Consider the following 19,036-nt stretch of genomic DNA (forward strand, 5'->3'; position numbering starts at 1 on the left):
GGTATAATAGTTCAGTTATCTCTTGAGGTAAAGTCACATGTTTTTTATTTGATGCGCACACAGGAATCAATTCGGTAAATGTGTTTCCATCACAGTTTATGGCCATGTTTTCTTACCAAATAAAAAAACATTATCCACATTAATTGAGAGCATATGTTTTTTTGTGCTGTTTTAAGAGTTTTAGGAGCATTTTGGCATTTCCATCAAGCATATTTTTATGCAACATCCTAAAATTCGCATAAAAATATATGGATGGAAATGTAAATATTGACAAGTGATGTTTGTATGCAAACTGTTACGATCAGATCAGTTTTACGCTTATGAATGACTGCATCTGATAAGAACAAATCAGTAAAATCCTAGGATTGTCTTGATCTTACTCTTAACTCCATCTTCTTCCATGGCTGTCTGTCTGGGTTAATGGGGTACAGGTTTGTCCTACAGACTGCATCCACATACGCCTCATGACCCTGACGAAAATAGATGACCTGTGTACAGAAAAAGAGAGTGGATTTAGACATGGATCAGTTATACGTTAATACAGATGAAACTTATTCTGTACCTCATCTCCCATTTGAGGGACGAAGGGGGACTTTCGGGGAATGACGTCAGTAATCCAAGCTGGGGGACGGAACTCATTTGAGATCTCTCTGTTAATGGGAGGCCTCGGTTTTGGTGGCTAAGGATGAGAAAACAAATTGCACTGAATTCAAACCATTTTTTCATGAAGACAAGCACAAAATAAGTGCTAGCCAACAGTAAAAAAAAAAAAAAAAAAACTTCTCCAGAATTACAACTAGGGATTTCAAAAAGTACTGCAGTACCAAGTTGATACTTAAATTTTAAAGGATCATATAAGAATTTGTAATAGCGACAGTAAAGGCCTCGATATACTTCAAGCTAAATCGAACAACAAATGTTCGTTTGGAGTTTTTTTCAGCAGTTCGAAACAGCTTGCCAAAGCTAACATTCCGGAAAAGTTCACGCCTTTGTGTTACCATTGATTCGTGGCAATTACGTAATAGATATGTGGCTCTGAGGCTCAGTCTTCTATGACGTGGAAATCTTCTCCAGTTCATTTCTTCTGTTCAGTCCAGTCCATCGAGGTCAGACATCCGTGAGTAAAAACATGAACACACCGCTTTACAGTAGAAAATGAAGTTGTAATCCTAATTGAAAGCGACAGAGTCAGTTTTATTTCATGTTTAACACTGTAAAGCTGCTTCATTTAAAGGGGTCCTTGATAATGATTTCATTTTTTAACTTTAGTTAGTGTGTAATATGTTGCTGTTTGAGCATAAACAACATCTGCAAAGTTACGACGCTCAGAGTTCAATGCAAAGGGAGATATTTTCTTTTAAAGAATTCGCTGTTTTAAGCCCGGAACACAGCAAGCCGACGGCGACGAACTAGTGGCGACGAAAACAGACTGCGAGGTTGGCTCACGTCGGCAGCGTCTGGATCCAAAGTTGCCCTGACACACCAAACCGACGTTCGACACCCGACGGCCAAGTAGCACGTCTGTTCTGCGCCTGCATAAGAAGAAATGCCTTTCCATACCAGTAGGTAGCAGTAGCTGAACAGCCAATCAGAATGATCAGATGGCCCGACTGACCGACGGGCTTCAACGCCAATTCAACATGTCGAATCGGTCGAAAAAAAGCCAACAAGGACCAACTTCAGCTGACGGTGTGGAACACACTGAGAAAACTTAGTCGGCCGACGAACAAAAACTGCCCGATGGCCGACCGTCGGCTTGGTGTGTTCCGGGCTTAAGGACCACAACAAACGGCTGGTAGGGACTACAACAAGCTTCTTCCCTAAAACTGACATAAACCCCACCCCCGAGAAGACGCAACAAAACGGGTGAGGCCATGTTGGGCTGCTTTAGAGAAGAGTAAGAGTTGTTGTAGTAGAGTGTTGTTACCATGCCGTCAATTTAGACCAGACTGCTTCACAAACGAGGGTCAATTCAACACTGGATTTGCACAAAAGATTAACATGACGGCACATGCTAGCCCATGAGTTGAATCAACTCCACAGGCAACTACATAAATTTATCCACTAACTATTCAGAAACGTCCAGTTTCATTCTAAAAGTTCGTTCTAAAAGTTCATCCTGAGTCTCTCCATCAGTGTCCGACAATGTCAGGCCGAACACAGTTACTGACAATCCTCATTTTGGCTGTGAGATTCTCCAGCTTTGTTGTTGTTGAGAAATTATATATATATATATTTTATTATATATATAAAACGTGGTATATAAATAAATGTGACGTGACTTGACTGGAGAGGCGAATTGCAGAGCTGGTGCAAACATCTACATCGCTATGATCAGGCACTTTCTTAAATGCTGTTATTTTTGTTGTGTTTATTTTGTTATTGAGTGAAAAGAGCGCAGCACGCAATTACATATTCATCTAAACGCCACTCTCAGCAGCATGGGCCGCATCGGGATGTTCGTGAACAAAATAGCTCTCGTCACGTATTTCAAACTTCTTTTTACCCCTATGCAAAGTATGAAAAACACTACGCTGTGAGTATATCGGGGCCTTTCAGTAATGGATGTGCTGTACGGCCCAATAGACACCTTTGGCATTTTGCTTTTGGCCTTCTTGTGCTTTCTGGGTGAAGACATCTGCTCCTCTTCATCTAGAGTTTGCTCCTCATCCGCTACATCTTCATCCTCCTCATCCTCTTCCTCAGAGCTGCTGATCCTGCGGGAAGCACGTCGTCGGGAGGACGGAGACGCGGACGGTCGCAAATTTATTCCTGCATCTGCCATCCAGTCGGAATAATCACTGGAGGAGTGGCTTCAGTTATGAACAAAGAGACAGTGTAAATCTTTCCCTCATGAATATGTTAGCAATGACAACATGAAATTACTATATGGACGTCTTATCAGTTTAAGGGTGTAGCTTATAATTTTGTCATCAGCAGGACCAAACAGAATTCCAAAATTGAGCATTTCAATTAGATGTCATCGCCTCAAAATTTGCAATGGTTTTTGAGTTCAAATAAAAATGGCTGTGCCAGGCATTCCATATCTTTGAGTGAACATTTTTTTTTTAAATTTTAAATTTTAATTTGATTAACTGTAAGGTATTATTGGAAGCTAACTTGCGGATATTACAGACTTCCTTTTTAAAAACAATTACGGTGGCAACACGAATACCTTGAGCTATCACTCCTCCATTCCTCTTCATCCTCAATGGACAAATCAACATCACTGCCCTCCATTTCACTATCCTGCACCAATAAAACACACACACACACACATTGTTATTGACATGTCTAATATGGCAGCGTTTTAAAAAGTAAATGAACACAAAAGTTCAACCTCGGAAGATGCCGTCTCCTCTCCTTCCTCACATGAGAACTCTATGTACTCTTCAGCCAGACTCTCTTTACGTTGCTGGTTTTTCTGCCGTTTGCGTGACTGCGCACGTTTGAGGCACGGCCCCTCTTCATCAGAATCATCCTATGGGCAGAACCATGATGTTCACTCAGTGTTGACATCAATATCTATAATGCAGTTCATAAGGAGAAAAAACCCTACCCTGAAGCTGGCGTGGGTTACTCTTCTTCTCTTGATGTTGTAAAGGCTGACCTCCTCATCGCCCTTGGATGTTCTGAATGACTCCTGCGCCCTAAATGAAGAAGTCATTTGCATTGTTATACAGCCCATCTGAATGCTCTAATAACCAGGCTGAACTTAACCACTGCCATCAAATCGACCATTTTTACAATGATAATCAACATGAGTTGGTTCGCTTTCGAAGGAATTTTGACCCTGCATCATAGTGTTGATGGTAGGGCTGCATGATTATGACAAATCATAATTGTCGATCATTCCCTTAAAATTGTAATTGCGATTATTAATTACAATTATCACAATTAGTGGCGTCACATTTTTTCTTTAAGTCGAATAAGGAAGGCGTAGGATGTAGCGTAAGCTTTTTGAACTGCAAGAGTTTTACACTTTATTCGTACGTTGAATACAGAAGTCGGTCTGGCGGAACTAGATATTTTACTTCATAACTTGTTAAATATGGATTTTTTTTTTTTTTTTTTTTTAAGCCTTTAGTAACCTCCCCGGAGCACACGTTTATGATGGATGGACGAGGATGGAATCACTTTCTTCAGCTCATACTCATTGTTCCTGTTCACTGCTATTATAAAGCTTGGATGCATCAGGATATTTAATATATCTCCAATTGTGTTCATCAGAAAGAAGAAATTCATATACACCTAGGATGGCTTGAGGGTGAGTAAAGCTTGGGCTAATTTTCATTTGAAAGTGAACTAATCCTTATGTATGAGAAGAAAAAAAAAAAAAAAAAAATTAATTTGATGCTTTACAAAGGATGTCAGACCCTTTTCTTTACCAACCTTCACCAGGATTAAATAAGGGGCTTAATTTGTACACCGATAAAATAACTGAAGAGAATAAAAATGTAATTTAATTAATAAATAAACCTCACCTGTAGCCACTTGCCGTAAGCTCAGGTACCACCACCCTGCGTCTCCAGGCCTGAAGGTCCCTCTCTGTTGCCATCTGACTGCGTGGAGCATTCTGGTGCATCTGCCGAACTCCCTCTACCTGTCCACTGCGCCGTAAACCCACGTTAGGTGGAGACTGCACATCCATGCGCTCGTTCAGCGACACTATGCAATCAAACACATAAATATTAGATGAGACTTGGTGGAGCTTCAACTGCAAATCTACTGGAACAGGTGTCAAAGGCTGTGATTTAAATGCCAAAAGAGGTCAAAGTATAGGCACCTCTGCGGGGAGTTCCAGGGTCTGGCACACGGGCAGCAGCAGGAATGCCACCCTCTCCCTGAGCTACAACCTGTCTGTCATGATGCTGTTGAAGTTGGCGGATGGCAAAATCCAGGGCGCTGTGACGAACCTCCTCACTCTCTGCAGACTGCTGACTGATCACCTGCTCCACGACCTCACCATCACCTGAAACGCGATGAAAGCCATTTTCAAAGATGCAAATCAGAAACACTCAGTGTGATCATAATGTTTTTAGTGATGGATGCACAACCGAAAATATATGTAACACTTTATTTTAAGCTGACATTGTCAAGTTACATGTATTTACTATAATATATATATGTATATATATATATATATATATATATATATATTAAAAAAAAACAAAAAAAAAACAGTAAATTTGGCATTATGCAATTACAACGAACCCTAACCTTAACTGTATAATAAGCATATGTAGTCACCTTAAAATAAAGTGTAAGATTGGGGTTAATTTGTAGGTGAGTGAATATAAAATAATGAACAAATTACAAGCATAGATAAATATAATAGAACAAAGATATAAATGAAATAAATAGCGCTTTTATATTTTTATAAGTCTAACAGTATTCAGGTACAGAAATTTAATAATCAAATGTAAAATACTGCATAGTCTCACTGCATAAATTAAATATAATTAATCTGTGTTAAAACTACAAAAGTGATTTTTCTCTTTGTCTTTTGTTGTTTGATTAACATTCATGACACAGAAAGCAGCAGGAATATTAGGCTGCTTTCACTTCAAGACCAAATGAGCGAATCCAAAACTGTAACACATCCGGTTTTCTTTCTCAATTGTTTCTTTCACCTAAGCCATAAGCAACTGTGTTTACGAGGATACTCAATGTTTTACTTGCATTTTGACCATTTATTATTTTATTTTTTTTGCATGTACGTGTCCGTTTAGCCACAAATAGATGCGGAAGAGAACGGCATTCGCTGTTCACGTGCATCAGCTGCGTGTGTGTGCGTGTGTGCGTGCGCGCGCACAGAAAACAGCCACACGTTCAGAATTGAGTTCTCTTTCAAGTCTTTGTGTGCTCAAATGGTTTAAAACCGCTTAAATGTTTAAACTGACAGGACCTAAAACATGTTGAAATGACAATTTTATTGATGATGGTTGAACAATTAATCCGAGAATCAGGTGCATTTTGAACTGTGGTGTCTGGTCCGTACGGATTAACGATCCCTATACTTCATATCGCACATCCTGCGATGGGACTATCGCAGATGCATACATTGTCATATGGGTGCTAAAACGTATATAGTGCCTCACTTTAATGAAGCATATGTTTGAATAAGTGAAAAGTTATTACAGCCACCATTTAAATACTTTTATTTCAACATCAAATTGGAGTAAAAACAATTACATGGGCTCTCTGAAATACTTTATTTTGATGGTCAGTTATTCCCTGATAATGACTTTCGTCAACAGCAATGCTGTAAAATGGAGCTCATCCAAGTGTTTGAGGCCGGCGGTTTTTTCATGTCTCTCATATCACGCCACTCGCACTCTCTCATTTCATTTAAATGCAGCTGGTCCCATCTTACGTCTCCATTATTGACTGTATTTACTGTAATATGAAACTGGAGGACTTCAGTATTAATAGTAGGCCTACAGTAATATTGTTAAAGTGTTCGCCGTGTTGCTAGAGTGGTTGTTTAGTATACTGTAAAAGATAATAAGCAAGTAAGATTTGAAAACAGTTTCTTAAATCAATATTTCAATCTTTCAAACTTTGTTTGAACATTTTTTGTTTGTGGATGTTTTGCGTTTAATGAGCTAATAAAATATTTCAACTCAAATCAATATTTTGTGTCCAATTTACTCATGTGGCAAGTAGCCGCTTCGCATAGTGGTCCTGATTACCCGTGACAGGGTTTATTCTGCGATAAACGGCTGGATGTACATTACCCTCAAATCATTTAAAGGCTAATATAAAACTGTCTTATGTGCAATTTAAATGATAAATTATAATAAAAATGATAATAAATTAGATTAATTGATAATTAAATAAACTTTATCTTTGGTTTTCAACTAAAGATGAAAACTTTAATTTCGGTTTTGGTAAAAATTCTTTTAATCCAAGAGAACCGGTTCTGAAACTGGTTTTTCTAGACAGTTTACAGTGAACTCTGTGCATGCTAAAGCTGTCAACTGTGACCTAGGAATACATTACAACAATGTTATGACAACAGTAGGGAACTTACTTGTAGCGACATAACCCAGTTGAGGAACTAAATGCTCATCTGCAATGTTTTCTCTTCCTGGGACCAGTCTTTGGAATCTGGGAGGGTGAGGGTTCCCATCCACGTCCACCAGGAAGGGAGAAGGCATCAGGTGTGGGGCCTGCTGGGTCTGCTCATCCAGAACAAACCCATTTGAGTCCCGGATCAGTGGCCGATAGTCAGTGTGGAAAAACACCTGGTCTGGAAGCTAAGTGCCATTTGAGACAAATTAAAACATGGGGAAGTTATATTTAGGAACTTGGTGCAATACAGATGTTATATGATCAACTTCAGATTCTCAACTAGAAATCATACTAACCTTCTCATAAGGCTTGGAGCTCCCAAACCCGAAAATAACCAGATGTCCATGAGAGTCTGTCATTGCAAAGCGATGGCCATCAGGGGTGAACTTACAGTCAAATACAGCACCATGTCCTTGACCTTCAATCTACACCACAGAAAACGATAATAAAAAAAAAAGCCTGTCTAAATTGTAGCATCTGGACCAATCAGACACACAATCAATTATATTTAATAGGGCTAGGAGGAGGGGAGAAAAAAAAAAAAAAAAAAAAAATTTACCTATCGTGTTTTTTTTTTTTTTTTTTTTTTTTTTTTTTTTTTTTCAAAATTCAAATGAATTTGCTTTATTTTAGTCCTTGCTTATAGACGAGGTGAACAGAAGTTACCCAGTTTTGTTCCAACAGAGGGAGAAATGTGTTATTATCTATGCGTGTCACGTGACGTAATATCCCTTTCAAGCAGACGAGAGAAAGCGATGTCAGACTACCTAGGCCCATACATTGATGTATTTGTGGCAGCTCACCACAATAACAACACTGACCGTGACCACAAATAGATTTAAACTGTTCCAAAAACAGTTTTGGTGGGACGTGTGGGAGAAGCGCTGTATCCTTTAATAGCGATGTCTCACTTCATGAATATTAATACAGTAATGAATGCACTGAAAAGCCCTCACGCTACTCATATACACTTTGCGTCATATCAATGCTGAGAGAGATACAGTATAAGACGGTAGAGCTGTACGATTAATCTTTAAAAGCCTGATCTAGAATCAAACACCCATGCAATCTTCTTCCTTAATGACAACAATTCGTCTGTCTATTAAACCTTTGACAAAATCATATCGCAACATTCAAATCTATGTTTGCGCTGCCGCTGATCAGAGAGCAGTTGTCATTATTTCAACCTCATAGTGTCATTATTTCTGTGATACAATAGTTCAAATTATCATAGAAGTGCTGGGATAAAAGTTTATAGTTCAAATATAAACACTGATGTCTACGGTAGCAATCGAACACCTTTTGAAAACAGCGCTTCAAATAACGACTATCATTTACATTGTTTCACCACTAGATAGCAACAAATGACTAAAATGATTAAAAAAAAAAAAAAAATATGTGTCATTGAATCGTTTATTCAAGAGAATGTAATGTATGATGCTTCTGAAAAAACTCAGAAAGATGTAGTGTTGTCGGTACTGAAATTTCAAAAATGTGAAGCTTTGAGCGCTGTTGGGTGGATTCGTAAACACCTCTGATTGGCAATTGTGCTCACGCGCTCATTAGATATGTCTGTGATTGGCTACAGTGATCAATGCCTGCTTTCAAATGCTCCCATGCATTGATCATTGTAGCCAATCACAGACATCTCTGTTGAGCGCGTGAACACAATGGCCAATCAGAGTTGTTTATGAATCCGCTCAACAGCGCTCAAAGCTTCACATTTGTAAAATTTCAGTACCAAGTTGGTACTGAAGTCGGCACTTTTGACAACACTAGAAAGAAGTTCTGGAAATCAAACTGAAAGATCATTGGGATACTCTACCATATTAAAGTAATGCATGGTTTTAATGCCTCTGGTGAGGTCCCATATGAAGACATTCCCATCATGGCCCGCAGACAGCATGACACGAGGGTCATAGGGATGTGGCTCCAAAACATACACCTCTGCCTCGTGACCCTGTGAGAAGGTGAAGAGAGATTCATTCAGCTCTATATATCTATATGCTTGACGGTGTAGTGTCAGACTTGTTCACTGAACACATGATACATATCACAGAAAAAAAAAAAACTGGCAATAACTTTCTCAAAATAGCAAGATACAATTCTGTTTGGCTACTTAAACTGCTTAATTTTAATAAATTGTTTTATTTTGGTCATTTAACCTGTTAACTGTCAGTCCTGCTACCGAGACACTTGGTGCACTTTTTTATTGCCTTTTCCCCCCGTCACATATTTTAGTAATCATCATAAACTAGGTATCATTCAAAAGCTTAAACCCCTAAAATTCATCCGATGTAGTCGACTATTACACATGCTACAACACATAATATTACACTATTTACATTCACGTAAGACTTAACCGACTGTGTTCATGTGAATAACTCACCAGGAGATGGACATTGACTATTTTGTGTATTTGACCATTTAAAGTAAAACAACTCAATTTTAAACTTGCAAGCTCTTTACAGACGGCTTGTGTGCGCGTTGTTGGTATAAGCACAAAGAAATCATCTCTCGAAGAGCTACCAAGTACTACTGAATGATATAAAAATCGCTTGGATGTTCAAATTGGCATGGTTTAAAAAGACGTGGGCAAGTGATTTCCGTCAGCTGTCCCGAAACGCCCACGAGAGTGTTGTATCACAGCACGCAGCTCGCTTTTATAGTGCAGGTGCCATGTCTTTTGAGGCCAGACGCTATTTGCTTATTTTGAGAGATAGAGAGGGGAGAAACTTCTCACAAGAAAGTTTTCAAATTGCTGATTTGATGTGTTGATTAATTTACTAATAAACATTTGCGGTAATTTCATGCTTTATAAACGTGAAACCTGCGAGAATGAGTAAAATTATGCACAATACCCGCATCAATATTCAGACCCATGGTATTGATTTAATATCGATATTTCGGTATTAGATTGTGGTATCGTACCAAAGCCAAAATTGTGGTATTGAGCCATCCCTACTCTTGCATTGCATGTTCATGCATTTTTGTTGGCGGAGCAATGAAGGGAGGGTTGTGTTTGTTTAGGTTGATTTCAAATATCAAGAGTGTTTCTCAGAAATCGTTTACTGCACCTTTAAGTTTGGAGAGTACATTTTCATGTCTGTGGTCAAAAAGGGGGGTGACCGTTAACAGATTTTAATTAGTAATTGTTGCTCTGTCTGTATTGCTTATTTGTTGCCAAATGTTAAAAACTTAAAATAAAAAATAATGTAATTTTCAGAATTTCTGTTAGGTTTGGTCAGGTAAAAGATATTTACTATTTAATCTGATGAACTTCTGGAGAGACAAATAAATGACAATTAAATTTTTGTTTTGAGTGATCTAATCTTTGAACTAAATCTCAGGATCTGTGCATCAGAAAATGGTCTTACTTTAAGGATATGAAGCAACTGTCCAGTATAGGAATTCCACACTTTGAGAAGATAATTGTTGACGGCGGTAATGACTGTGTTGTCATGGCGGTCCCAGGACACCATGGTGACTTTGGGTTTGAAGAAATTTTCGTCCTCTGTTAAAGGTGCAGACCTTCAGTAAACAAGAAGAAGAAACTTCATTAGCATATCAAATCTGCATCAATGAAACACTTGTTTGAGTTTTCCAGTGGCTTCCCATACCCTGGAAGAGTGGCAGACATGTCCAATAAAATGCTCTTCCATTGATGTTTCTGATGCAGTCGCCATATACGAGCAGTGCCGTCTCGACTGCCACTCACAAACCTACAAGAGAGACATTACAGAATGATGTATAAAACACATGAAGAACAAACCGAAGTAAAACGATAGTAATTCACCTAAATTAATTTACTGAAACAGATCCAAAGGTTTCATTTTTTCTAGCTAACCATCAAACTAAGGACACTGGATGGCTTTTCTGAAGTAAATGTAATGGTACATGACTGTTTGCAAGCTGTTTTAATGATGTCTTTCCGCAGTTGAAACAATACTATAGTCAACCTATCCACACAGCTCACATGTTTAACTGTTGTATCTAATCCATGTTGAATTAGAGAAGCGCCAATTAAACAACCATTTTGGTCAATTATTTCGGCCCTCCAAAACAGTTTCAATCGAAATCAAAAATTCATTTTCAGTGCATCACTAAAAAAATAAAAAAATAAAAAAATAAAATAAATATCATTGGTTTGTATTAAACCACCAATGTTACCTCTCTCCTGAATGACAGAACTGGATGCTGTCCACCTTGTCCTACAAAACAAGCCAAGTATTGTGAATCAGGACACACCATATGAGATATTCCCATAAAATCTGATGATGATTCAACTACTCCTAAAAACTGAGCGCTCTTACTGTGTGAGAGTCAAGCTCAGCTAGTTTTTCTGGACAGCCACTGCCCAGGTAATATATCCTGATGACATCATCTGTGCTTCCTGTTGCAAGGAACATGCCACCTGTATAAAGAGAAACAAACGCACACTGAAAAAGCCTTACATAAACACAAACATGAAGAGATGCAGTACTTCAAACGTTCGGTCCATCTCACCAGGGCTGAAGGAAGAGCAGACTGTCTGAACACCAGGCCTCGGCCTCTCTGTGAATTTGTGTGGACGATCACTGGTCAGCATTAAAGGAAAGAAAGAAGAATGAACCTCAATCTGTGACCTGCTCCTCATATTTTCATTCAAACGTGGTGAAGGACCCTCACCTGAAACAGTTATTATTCACATCCCACTGCCAGAAACACACTGTTGCATCAGTTCCTGTGGACACCATGTACCTTTTGGAGCCCTTGACAAATGGAGAGAACTACAAAGAGAAACAGGAAGTAGAAATGCCTGTTAGAGCGAGCAAACAACATAAAAATGATACAACTGAAAACATTAAAGGGATCGTTCACCCAAAAATGTTTGTTCCAAACCTGTATGAGATTTTGTTCTGCTGAACACAAAAGATGATATTTGGAAGAAGGTTTGTAACCAAACAGATCTTGCCCTCCATTGACTACCATAGTATTTATTTTTCCTACTATGGTAGTCAGTGGAGGGCAAGATCTGTTTGGTTACAGAAATTCTTCCAATTATCTTTTGTGTTCAGCAGAACAAAGAAATTCATACAGGTTTGGAACAACTTGAGGGTCAGTAAATGACAGAATTTTCATTTATGGGTATAACGATCCCTTTAAGCAACAGCTGCTGATGGAACGGTGTTCTCTTCCAAACACGTGACTTTAACTGCTACTTTGTGACGTTCTACTGTAACAGTCTACTGCAGGAGAACAGCTGATTTGCCGTAGTCGTTAATACATAACAGATTAAATAAGTAATGTTATATTTTATGGTTATATGGCATTTTAATTGTCTCTGTATACGATTGTTAAGTCTGACGTCACGCGGCAGCGCTTTCGGGTCCAAACGCTCTCGTGCCACAAGAAAACAACAAACGGTGCCAATATACACAAACGATGTGGTGTAATACTACCAAAAAAATTATAATCATAACCTTTATCTCCATACCAAAACCCCAGATGGCCAGACAGTGATTCATCTTTTATAAATCGTTAAAACATTAATGTCTGTGACACTGTGAGCACGGAGACTGTTATTTTAAATGTTTAACTTTTTAAAAAGTTAAATGTATAATATGAATACATAGCGCTCAAACGGCCATTGAGATTTTTTCTCAGTATTAAGTGATATAAAGTCAAAATTGCGAGTTATAAAGTCAGAATTTGCATGATATAAAGTCAGAATTGCACGATAAAGTCAGAATTGCACGATAAAGTCAGAATTATGTTATAAAGTCAGAACTGCGAGTTATAAAGTCAGAATTGTTTTATAAAGTCAGAATTGTTTTATAAACTCAGAATTGAGAGTTAAAGCCAGAATTGCGAGAAACTCGCAATTGTGTGTTATAATGTCCAATTGTGAGGAAAAAAAGACTGAAGTTTTTTTTCCTCAGAATTGCAAGTTTATATCTCACTATTCTGACTTTATAACTCACAGTTGCATGTTATAAAGTCAGAATTGCACGATATAAACAATTCTGAGAAAAAAGTCAGAATTATGAGTTATAGTCAGAATTGCGTGATAAAAACTTTATATAGTTTATATCTCGCAATTACGAAAAAAAAAAAAATAAAGTCAATTGTGAGATAAAAAGTTGCAATTACCTTTTATATTTTTTTAGTTAGTGGCGGAAAACAAGCTTCCATTGTGGCGACATTTTAATCGTTCACAACCTAAAATCGTGATATCACACTCCCCTAAAGACAAGTACTCTAAAATCATATGGCACTCTCACCTGTAAAGAGGTAATAGATCCACTGTGGCCCTGCAGGACCGCCACTGGGGCGCAAGTACGAAGGCACCAGACTCGAATGCTTTTGTCGCAGCTCCCGGCCGCAATAAGGGTATTCTCAAAGTTAACGGCGAGGTCTGATATCTCAGCATAATGTCCTCTGAGAGTGGAGTGAAGCCTTCCGTCAAAGGAGGACCAGATCTTCACCAAGGCATCGTCGGAACCCTGAGGGTCAGGAAACCAACAGGGTCAGGCGCGGAACAACAAAGAACCAGAACTGAGTACCAGGGACCCGCCCCCAAGAGATGTGTGACGCTCACCGTAAAAATCCTGGAACCTGTTCGATCAAAGGCGATACAGTACACAGCAGAGAGATGTCCCAGGATCCTCCTGTGCATCCTCATGTGCTGATAATTGCTGACAGGGTTGATAGTGCTGAAGCGCTGAGCTCCTGTGAGCACTCTGCCTCGACACACCTCCACTGCAATGACAGAAAGGAAATACACTCATTTCATTTCTCCGTTTGCCAAGACAGAAGAGAAAATGCATTAAACAGGGATCAGGGATGGCTATGAGCCCAAGCTGAAGGAAAGAGTCAGCAGGCCAGTGCTACATTTATGCAGCGACGTCTGCACAGTCTGTGGCCCTGGTGACTTTTAAATCCGGGGATGACAGACCAAAATCAGAGACGAGAAATAAGAAACAACATGGCTGGTGTAGATTTAAATGTACACCCAGTTTCCCACCTTATCTGTAGATGAAATTCATTCTCCGTTCCTTTTTTGTAACATTTACATTAGCTACGTTTTTAACCCCTGTTGCCAGATAATGTAGCCTACACTTAATGTGTAATCGTAGGAGAATATGTTTTCCGTGGATTTTCACAAATTTTTGACGAAAAACATGAAAACATACAGTCATGGTATAATTTTTGTTAAGTTGATTTAGTTTATTAGTTTTGCCTCAACCGCATTTAGCTGAGTTTTTTGCAACTGATCTGGCAGTATATTATATTTATTCATTTTCATTGGTCCGAACCAAACAAACCAAACTACAAGTGTGAACGCACCCTAATTCACTATGAAATGAAAACTGATGATTCTTATTTTTTATAGAACATTGCAGAGTTTATAATAAGTGATTCATCTGGGCACATCATAACTTTAAGTTCACGTACCCTCGTAATCCTTAATCAAAAAATCGTTAAAGAAAAATAACTTTCCCTCCCCCTCGCAATGACATCTCTTCTGTGCACCGTGTGAGCAAACAACAACTATCCGATCAATTCCCAAAGGACATAATGAAGTCCTACCCTACCATTCCACTCAATCATATACGTCACAATAGGGAAGAAAAGACGATCGCAACTTCCATTTCATGCCGATAAAAGAAAAAGCAACCTTTTATTTCTTTCTCTGAGCGCAAATATTTTCTTGCCCTGGCTAAATTTAACTAAAAATTGCCATTGTTACAGGTGATTAACTGCAGATACTCACCTATATTGGCATCCCTGCAGCTTAAAGGCCTCTCTGGTGGTCTCCCTCTATGAAGGGCCGCGAACGTGGAGGCTTTCCATCTGCTACTGCCGCAGTCTAGAGATGTGGAGAGAAGGCAGACAGCGGTGACATTTAGATTTGGATAACTGACAGACTCACACCAAAGCTGATGGGGCTGAAAGCTTCAGCCAGATCTCACCTTTTGATCTTCGCAGTAAAGAGTGTTTCCCAGCCCCCAGTAGAGAGTGCACTCCTGGCACACCAGACGGAACCTCTCGGTCCAGAACTGGACCAATCTGCTTGCATATCTGCAAAAGGTGGTCTGGTGCGATGTGTCTGTTGGCAGCAACCTAACAAAGAACAAAGGATCTTTACATCGTGTGAATGTAATAAAGTCACTTAGTTTACATCCGTCATGTTAGTTATGTCATGAATCTCTAAATGAACAAAAAAAAAATAAAAAAAATGGTCACACTTTATATAAAGGTGTCTTTAACTACTATGTACTAACATCAAATAAAAATGAATTCTTAGGTACAATGTACTTATTGTGTTGATGTTGCATTTAAAAAAAGCAACAACAACAACAACAACAAAAAAAAAAAACGTATGCAGCGATTGAGGTGGGATACAGGTAAGGTTAGGGACAGGTTTGATGGTATGGGTAGGTTTAAAGGGTTAGTTCACCAATAAATGAAATTTCAGTCATTAATTACTCACCCTCATGTCAGTCCACACCTGTAAGACCTTCGTTCATCTTCAGTACACAAATGAAGATATTTTCGATGATATCCGAGAAGTATATGACTCGTCCATAGACAGCAACTTAACCACCACTGTCAAGGTCCAGAAAGGTACTAAAGACATTGTTAAAACAGTCGACGTGACTGCAGTGGTTCAACCTTAATGTTATGAAGCGACGAGAATACTTTTTGTGCGCAAAAACAAAATAAAAATAACAGACTTTATTCAACAATATCTTCTCTTCTGTGTCATTCTCATGCATTGTTTACGTTCAGCACTTCTAGATTCAACGTCATAATGCCGACTCATTATTGGCCGGCTCCTGTATCAGCATAACACACGTCATGCTGATCACGTGATCAGCTTTGGCCAATACTGAGCCGGCATTCAGACATAAACACAGCAGATGACTGCGTCACCTGTGTAAGGAGAATGACAGGGAAGAGAAGATATTGTTAAATAAAGTCCTTATTTTTGTTTTGTTTTTGCACACAAAAAGTATTCTCGTCGCTTCATAACATTAAGGTTGAACCACTGCAGCCATGTCGACCGTTTTAACGATGTCTTTAGTACCTTTCTGGACCTTGAAAGTGTTGATTATATTGAGTCAAATACCTCTCGGATTTCATCAAAAAATATCTTAATTTGTGTTCTGAAGATGAATAAGTAATTAATGACAGAAATTTAATTTTTGGGCGAACTACCCCTTTATAAGTGAGTTAAAAGGTAAGGAAAGGGTCAATTATTTACAGATGTAGTTATATGCATATATACACACTTGTATTTTAAATACAAGTACAACGTTTAGAAACATGCATGTACACAATAAATGCATTGTATCAAATGACTCATTTAAATCTTAGTACATACTAAACACTTAATGTAAAGAGGAACCAAAAATGTATCATAATACAAAAATATAATATTGAACTGTGTAATAGCAAAACCTGTCCTTAACACTATTCTGTATTATTGTTCTTTTTTGCACCTTAAGTAATGCCATTTTTCCGTTTGTTTGTTTTTTAGAGGATGTATCTGACTTCTGGCTTCCCTAAATGTGCTTTTAACCAAACAAGCAGACAACTAAATTCCAATTTTAAGTAGCTGCCATGTTAAATTGTGGCCATTTACACAGTTAAGATAACTGACCGTGGTCGCGACCCTTCAGGAAAAAATAAATAAAAGCCTGTCTCCTGCGGCTGAGTGCAAGGAGTTTATGCAAATCGTGTCAGTTTATCAGCCAATCAGAGCGCAGGTCACATGCAAAATAAAAAGCCGACGGCTAGTCTCGATATCTGATTGGACGGTTTAATATCCTGACGTAGCCACAAGCCGACGAGGCCCCACCCTAGCTGCAATACAGCACTAAATAATAGGGAAGCAGTCAAAACACAGAACCCCCAATAACTGCTCGTATTAATAACCCGATACCATCTAATCAAAGTTACCAAAGATATTACAGATGTACAACAAAACAGAAGGAAAGAGTTCAGAAGCCTGTCACTTAAAGTCGAGCCTAAATCGGTCACAAAATACACACGTGTGAGAATTAAACACATGCACATGCTCCAGAAAAAAAATCAAAACACTTACCAAATCTTCATAAGATCGCGGGTGTTCATTTCCTTCCCAATCCAATCGACGTGGAAGGAGCTATCAAAAAACAAGCCGGATTAATGAGGGCGAAAGGAAAGCGACTTACGCAAAGCATAATCTTAATATTAGCGGAAAATGTAAACAAAGTTCAAGGCAAGAGATAATGAAAAGTAGTATATCGCCGAATCCATGTTTCAATCCAAGAGGGAAGCATACACAGACTGATGGACACGAAGTACTTGAGCAACACACCTGATTTTCCTCCAGCTCGCACACAAGAGCCTGCAACAGATGAGAATGAGCGGTGTTCAGGGCTCTCATCCACACGAGCATCATTTTAAACACAATATACTCGTATTAAAGTCTCGAGGACTATAGTCAACTCACCTCGGCCGCTTTCCGACACGGCCCCGTGCTCAAATAGCGCGATATCAAGTAATACAACTCTGCGAAAGGACACCGCGAGATCGTTTATTATTGGATTTACGATAAGGAAACTACAAAAGTACCTCTTAATAATATTCCTAAATGCTACTTTTTGTGGCTTACCCGATTCAAGGGGTGAAATACTCCCATTTCTGGCTGTAGTATCGGCCATAGCTCAAAGAAAACGGTATTTGGAGACGAACTTTATGTGTAGTTTGTAAATTAAATAATTATTTAATGTCGATTGTACGCTTCGTACCCCTCCACGATTGCTCCCGCTTTCTGTTCGGCCAGTTTTCGGTCGCCATTGGAAGTATGAGGCCTGAGCTCATAGCTACTTCCGCCTGCACACCGGAAACAGGGGGAGGGGGTATAACCGCTCGTCTTCTTCAGCAAAACAGAAGCCACGCGGAGATTTAAAAGCCCAAACGTTCAATGTTCAAGTTGAAACGTCTATTGTCGTGCCTTTCCAAACGAACAATTCCTCCAAGAACAACGAAACGCGTTTCTGTTCGCAATAAGGTCGAACAGCTAGTTCATGACGTCACGTTGAATGGCGACTGTTGAACCGTTTGTCTTTTGTCTGTTAAACAGCCTGTGAGAACCTGATGGTTTGAATAGTTAAAGATATGCAAACAACTAAAATTTATCACTCCTACTTTTTATCACATGTATGTGGGATTACGTGATGTATATTATATTAAATATGCCAAATTTACACAAAGATGTCCACTGACAGAAACGGATCCTGAAATAGAACAATGCAACAGACAAAACCTGTGGATCTTTTGACAAAATACTAGAGAATTTGCATACACTTAAGATGTATCAATGCCTTTGCATGAAAAACAAAACATCAAACCTAGTGACTTTTATTTTAAAGAGTTAGCACAAGCAAGCATACAATTCATGCAAAACATTTTACAAAATAACCTTGTTATGTTTTAAATGATACAGTTCATATATGATCATATACATTCATATTGTTTATAACTGTATCGCACAGATGTATAAAGTTGGATGTATAACTATATACTTGACCCACATACGTACAGCACTTAGACGTATGCCAAATCTCAACTGCTTGATTGTTTATATCTTTGCAAAATGTATTTAAACCCAGCTCTAATCTGTTAAATGTGACTATAATGCATGAAGATAAGATATTACAAATGATAATTTGCTCTAAAGCTGCTTTAAAACGAGAGAGAGAGAGAGAGAGAGAGAGAGAGAGAGAGAGAGAGAGAAAAGCTTGTGAAAAGTGCTATTGAAATAAAATTTAGTTCAGATTTGGAGACATTCTGGTTGTCAAAGTCACATTTACTGTGTCCATTGTTATTGGGAAGAACTACACCTGTGATTACTCTGTGAACTTGAGGGAAACATACTGACATATATCCACTTAAATCAGGTTTAATTTGTTTGCAGATGCCACTT

General features: G+C 38.6%; 1 protein-coding gene across 4 annotated transcripts in view; it reads right to left on the reverse strand.

Annotated features, from left to right (window-relative positions):
- The window catches only part of brwd1 (bromodomain and WD repeat domain containing 1), a 35,998-nt gene extending 17,816 nt beyond the window's left edge, over positions 1-18,182 (reverse strand). For 2 of the 4 annotated variants that reach the window (XR_007925064.1, XM_051861615.1), the window contains exons 1-25: positions 17,723-18,182; positions 17,561-17,619; positions 17,426-17,455; positions 17,171-17,230; positions 15,033-15,183; positions 14,834-14,929; positions 13,658-13,818; positions 13,341-13,562; positions 11,746-11,846; positions 11,584-11,654; positions 11,391-11,491; positions 11,248-11,288; positions 10,698-10,799; positions 10,455-10,608; positions 8,903-9,037; positions 7,374-7,502; positions 7,037-7,262; positions 4,787-4,972; positions 4,485-4,668; positions 3,560-3,650; positions 3,341-3,481; positions 3,176-3,249; positions 2,591-2,813; positions 563-679; positions 381-488 (exon numbers count right to left, since the gene is read on the reverse strand). Coding sequence is in view for 3 of the 4 variants with exons in the window: in XM_051861615.1 (XP_051717575.1) it covers positions 381-488; positions 563-679; positions 2,591-2,813; positions 3,176-3,249; positions 3,341-3,481; positions 3,560-3,650; positions 4,485-4,668; positions 4,787-4,972; positions 7,037-7,262; positions 7,374-7,502; positions 8,903-9,037; positions 10,455-10,608; positions 10,698-10,799; positions 11,248-11,288; positions 11,391-11,491; positions 11,584-11,654; positions 11,746-11,846; positions 13,341-13,562; positions 13,658-13,818; positions 14,834-14,929; positions 15,033-15,183; positions 17,171-17,230; positions 17,426-17,455; positions 17,561-17,619; positions 17,723-17,771 (3,012 nt within the window). In the remaining variant the exon portion in view is untranslated. The remainder of the gene's footprint in view (positions 1-380; positions 489-562; positions 680-2,590; positions 2,814-3,175; positions 3,250-3,340; positions 3,482-3,559; positions 3,651-4,484; positions 4,669-4,786; positions 4,973-7,036; positions 7,263-7,373; positions 7,503-8,902; positions 9,038-10,454; positions 10,609-10,697; positions 10,800-11,247; positions 11,289-11,390; positions 11,492-11,583; positions 11,655-11,745; positions 11,847-13,340; positions 13,563-13,657; positions 13,819-14,833; positions 14,930-15,032; positions 15,184-17,170; positions 17,231-17,425; positions 17,456-17,560; positions 17,620-17,722) is intronic. The other 2 variants (XM_051861613.1, XM_051861614.1) reach the window with 2 other exon arrangements.
- Positions 18,183-19,036: the final 854 nt, after the last annotated feature.

The sequence above is a fragment of the Ctenopharyngodon idella genome, chromosome 15 (genome assembly GCF_019924925.1).
Source record: "Ctenopharyngodon idella isolate HZGC_01 chromosome 15, HZGC01, whole genome shotgun sequence".
NCBI lineage: Eukaryota > Metazoa > Chordata > Actinopteri > Cypriniformes > Xenocyprididae > Ctenopharyngodon > Ctenopharyngodon idella.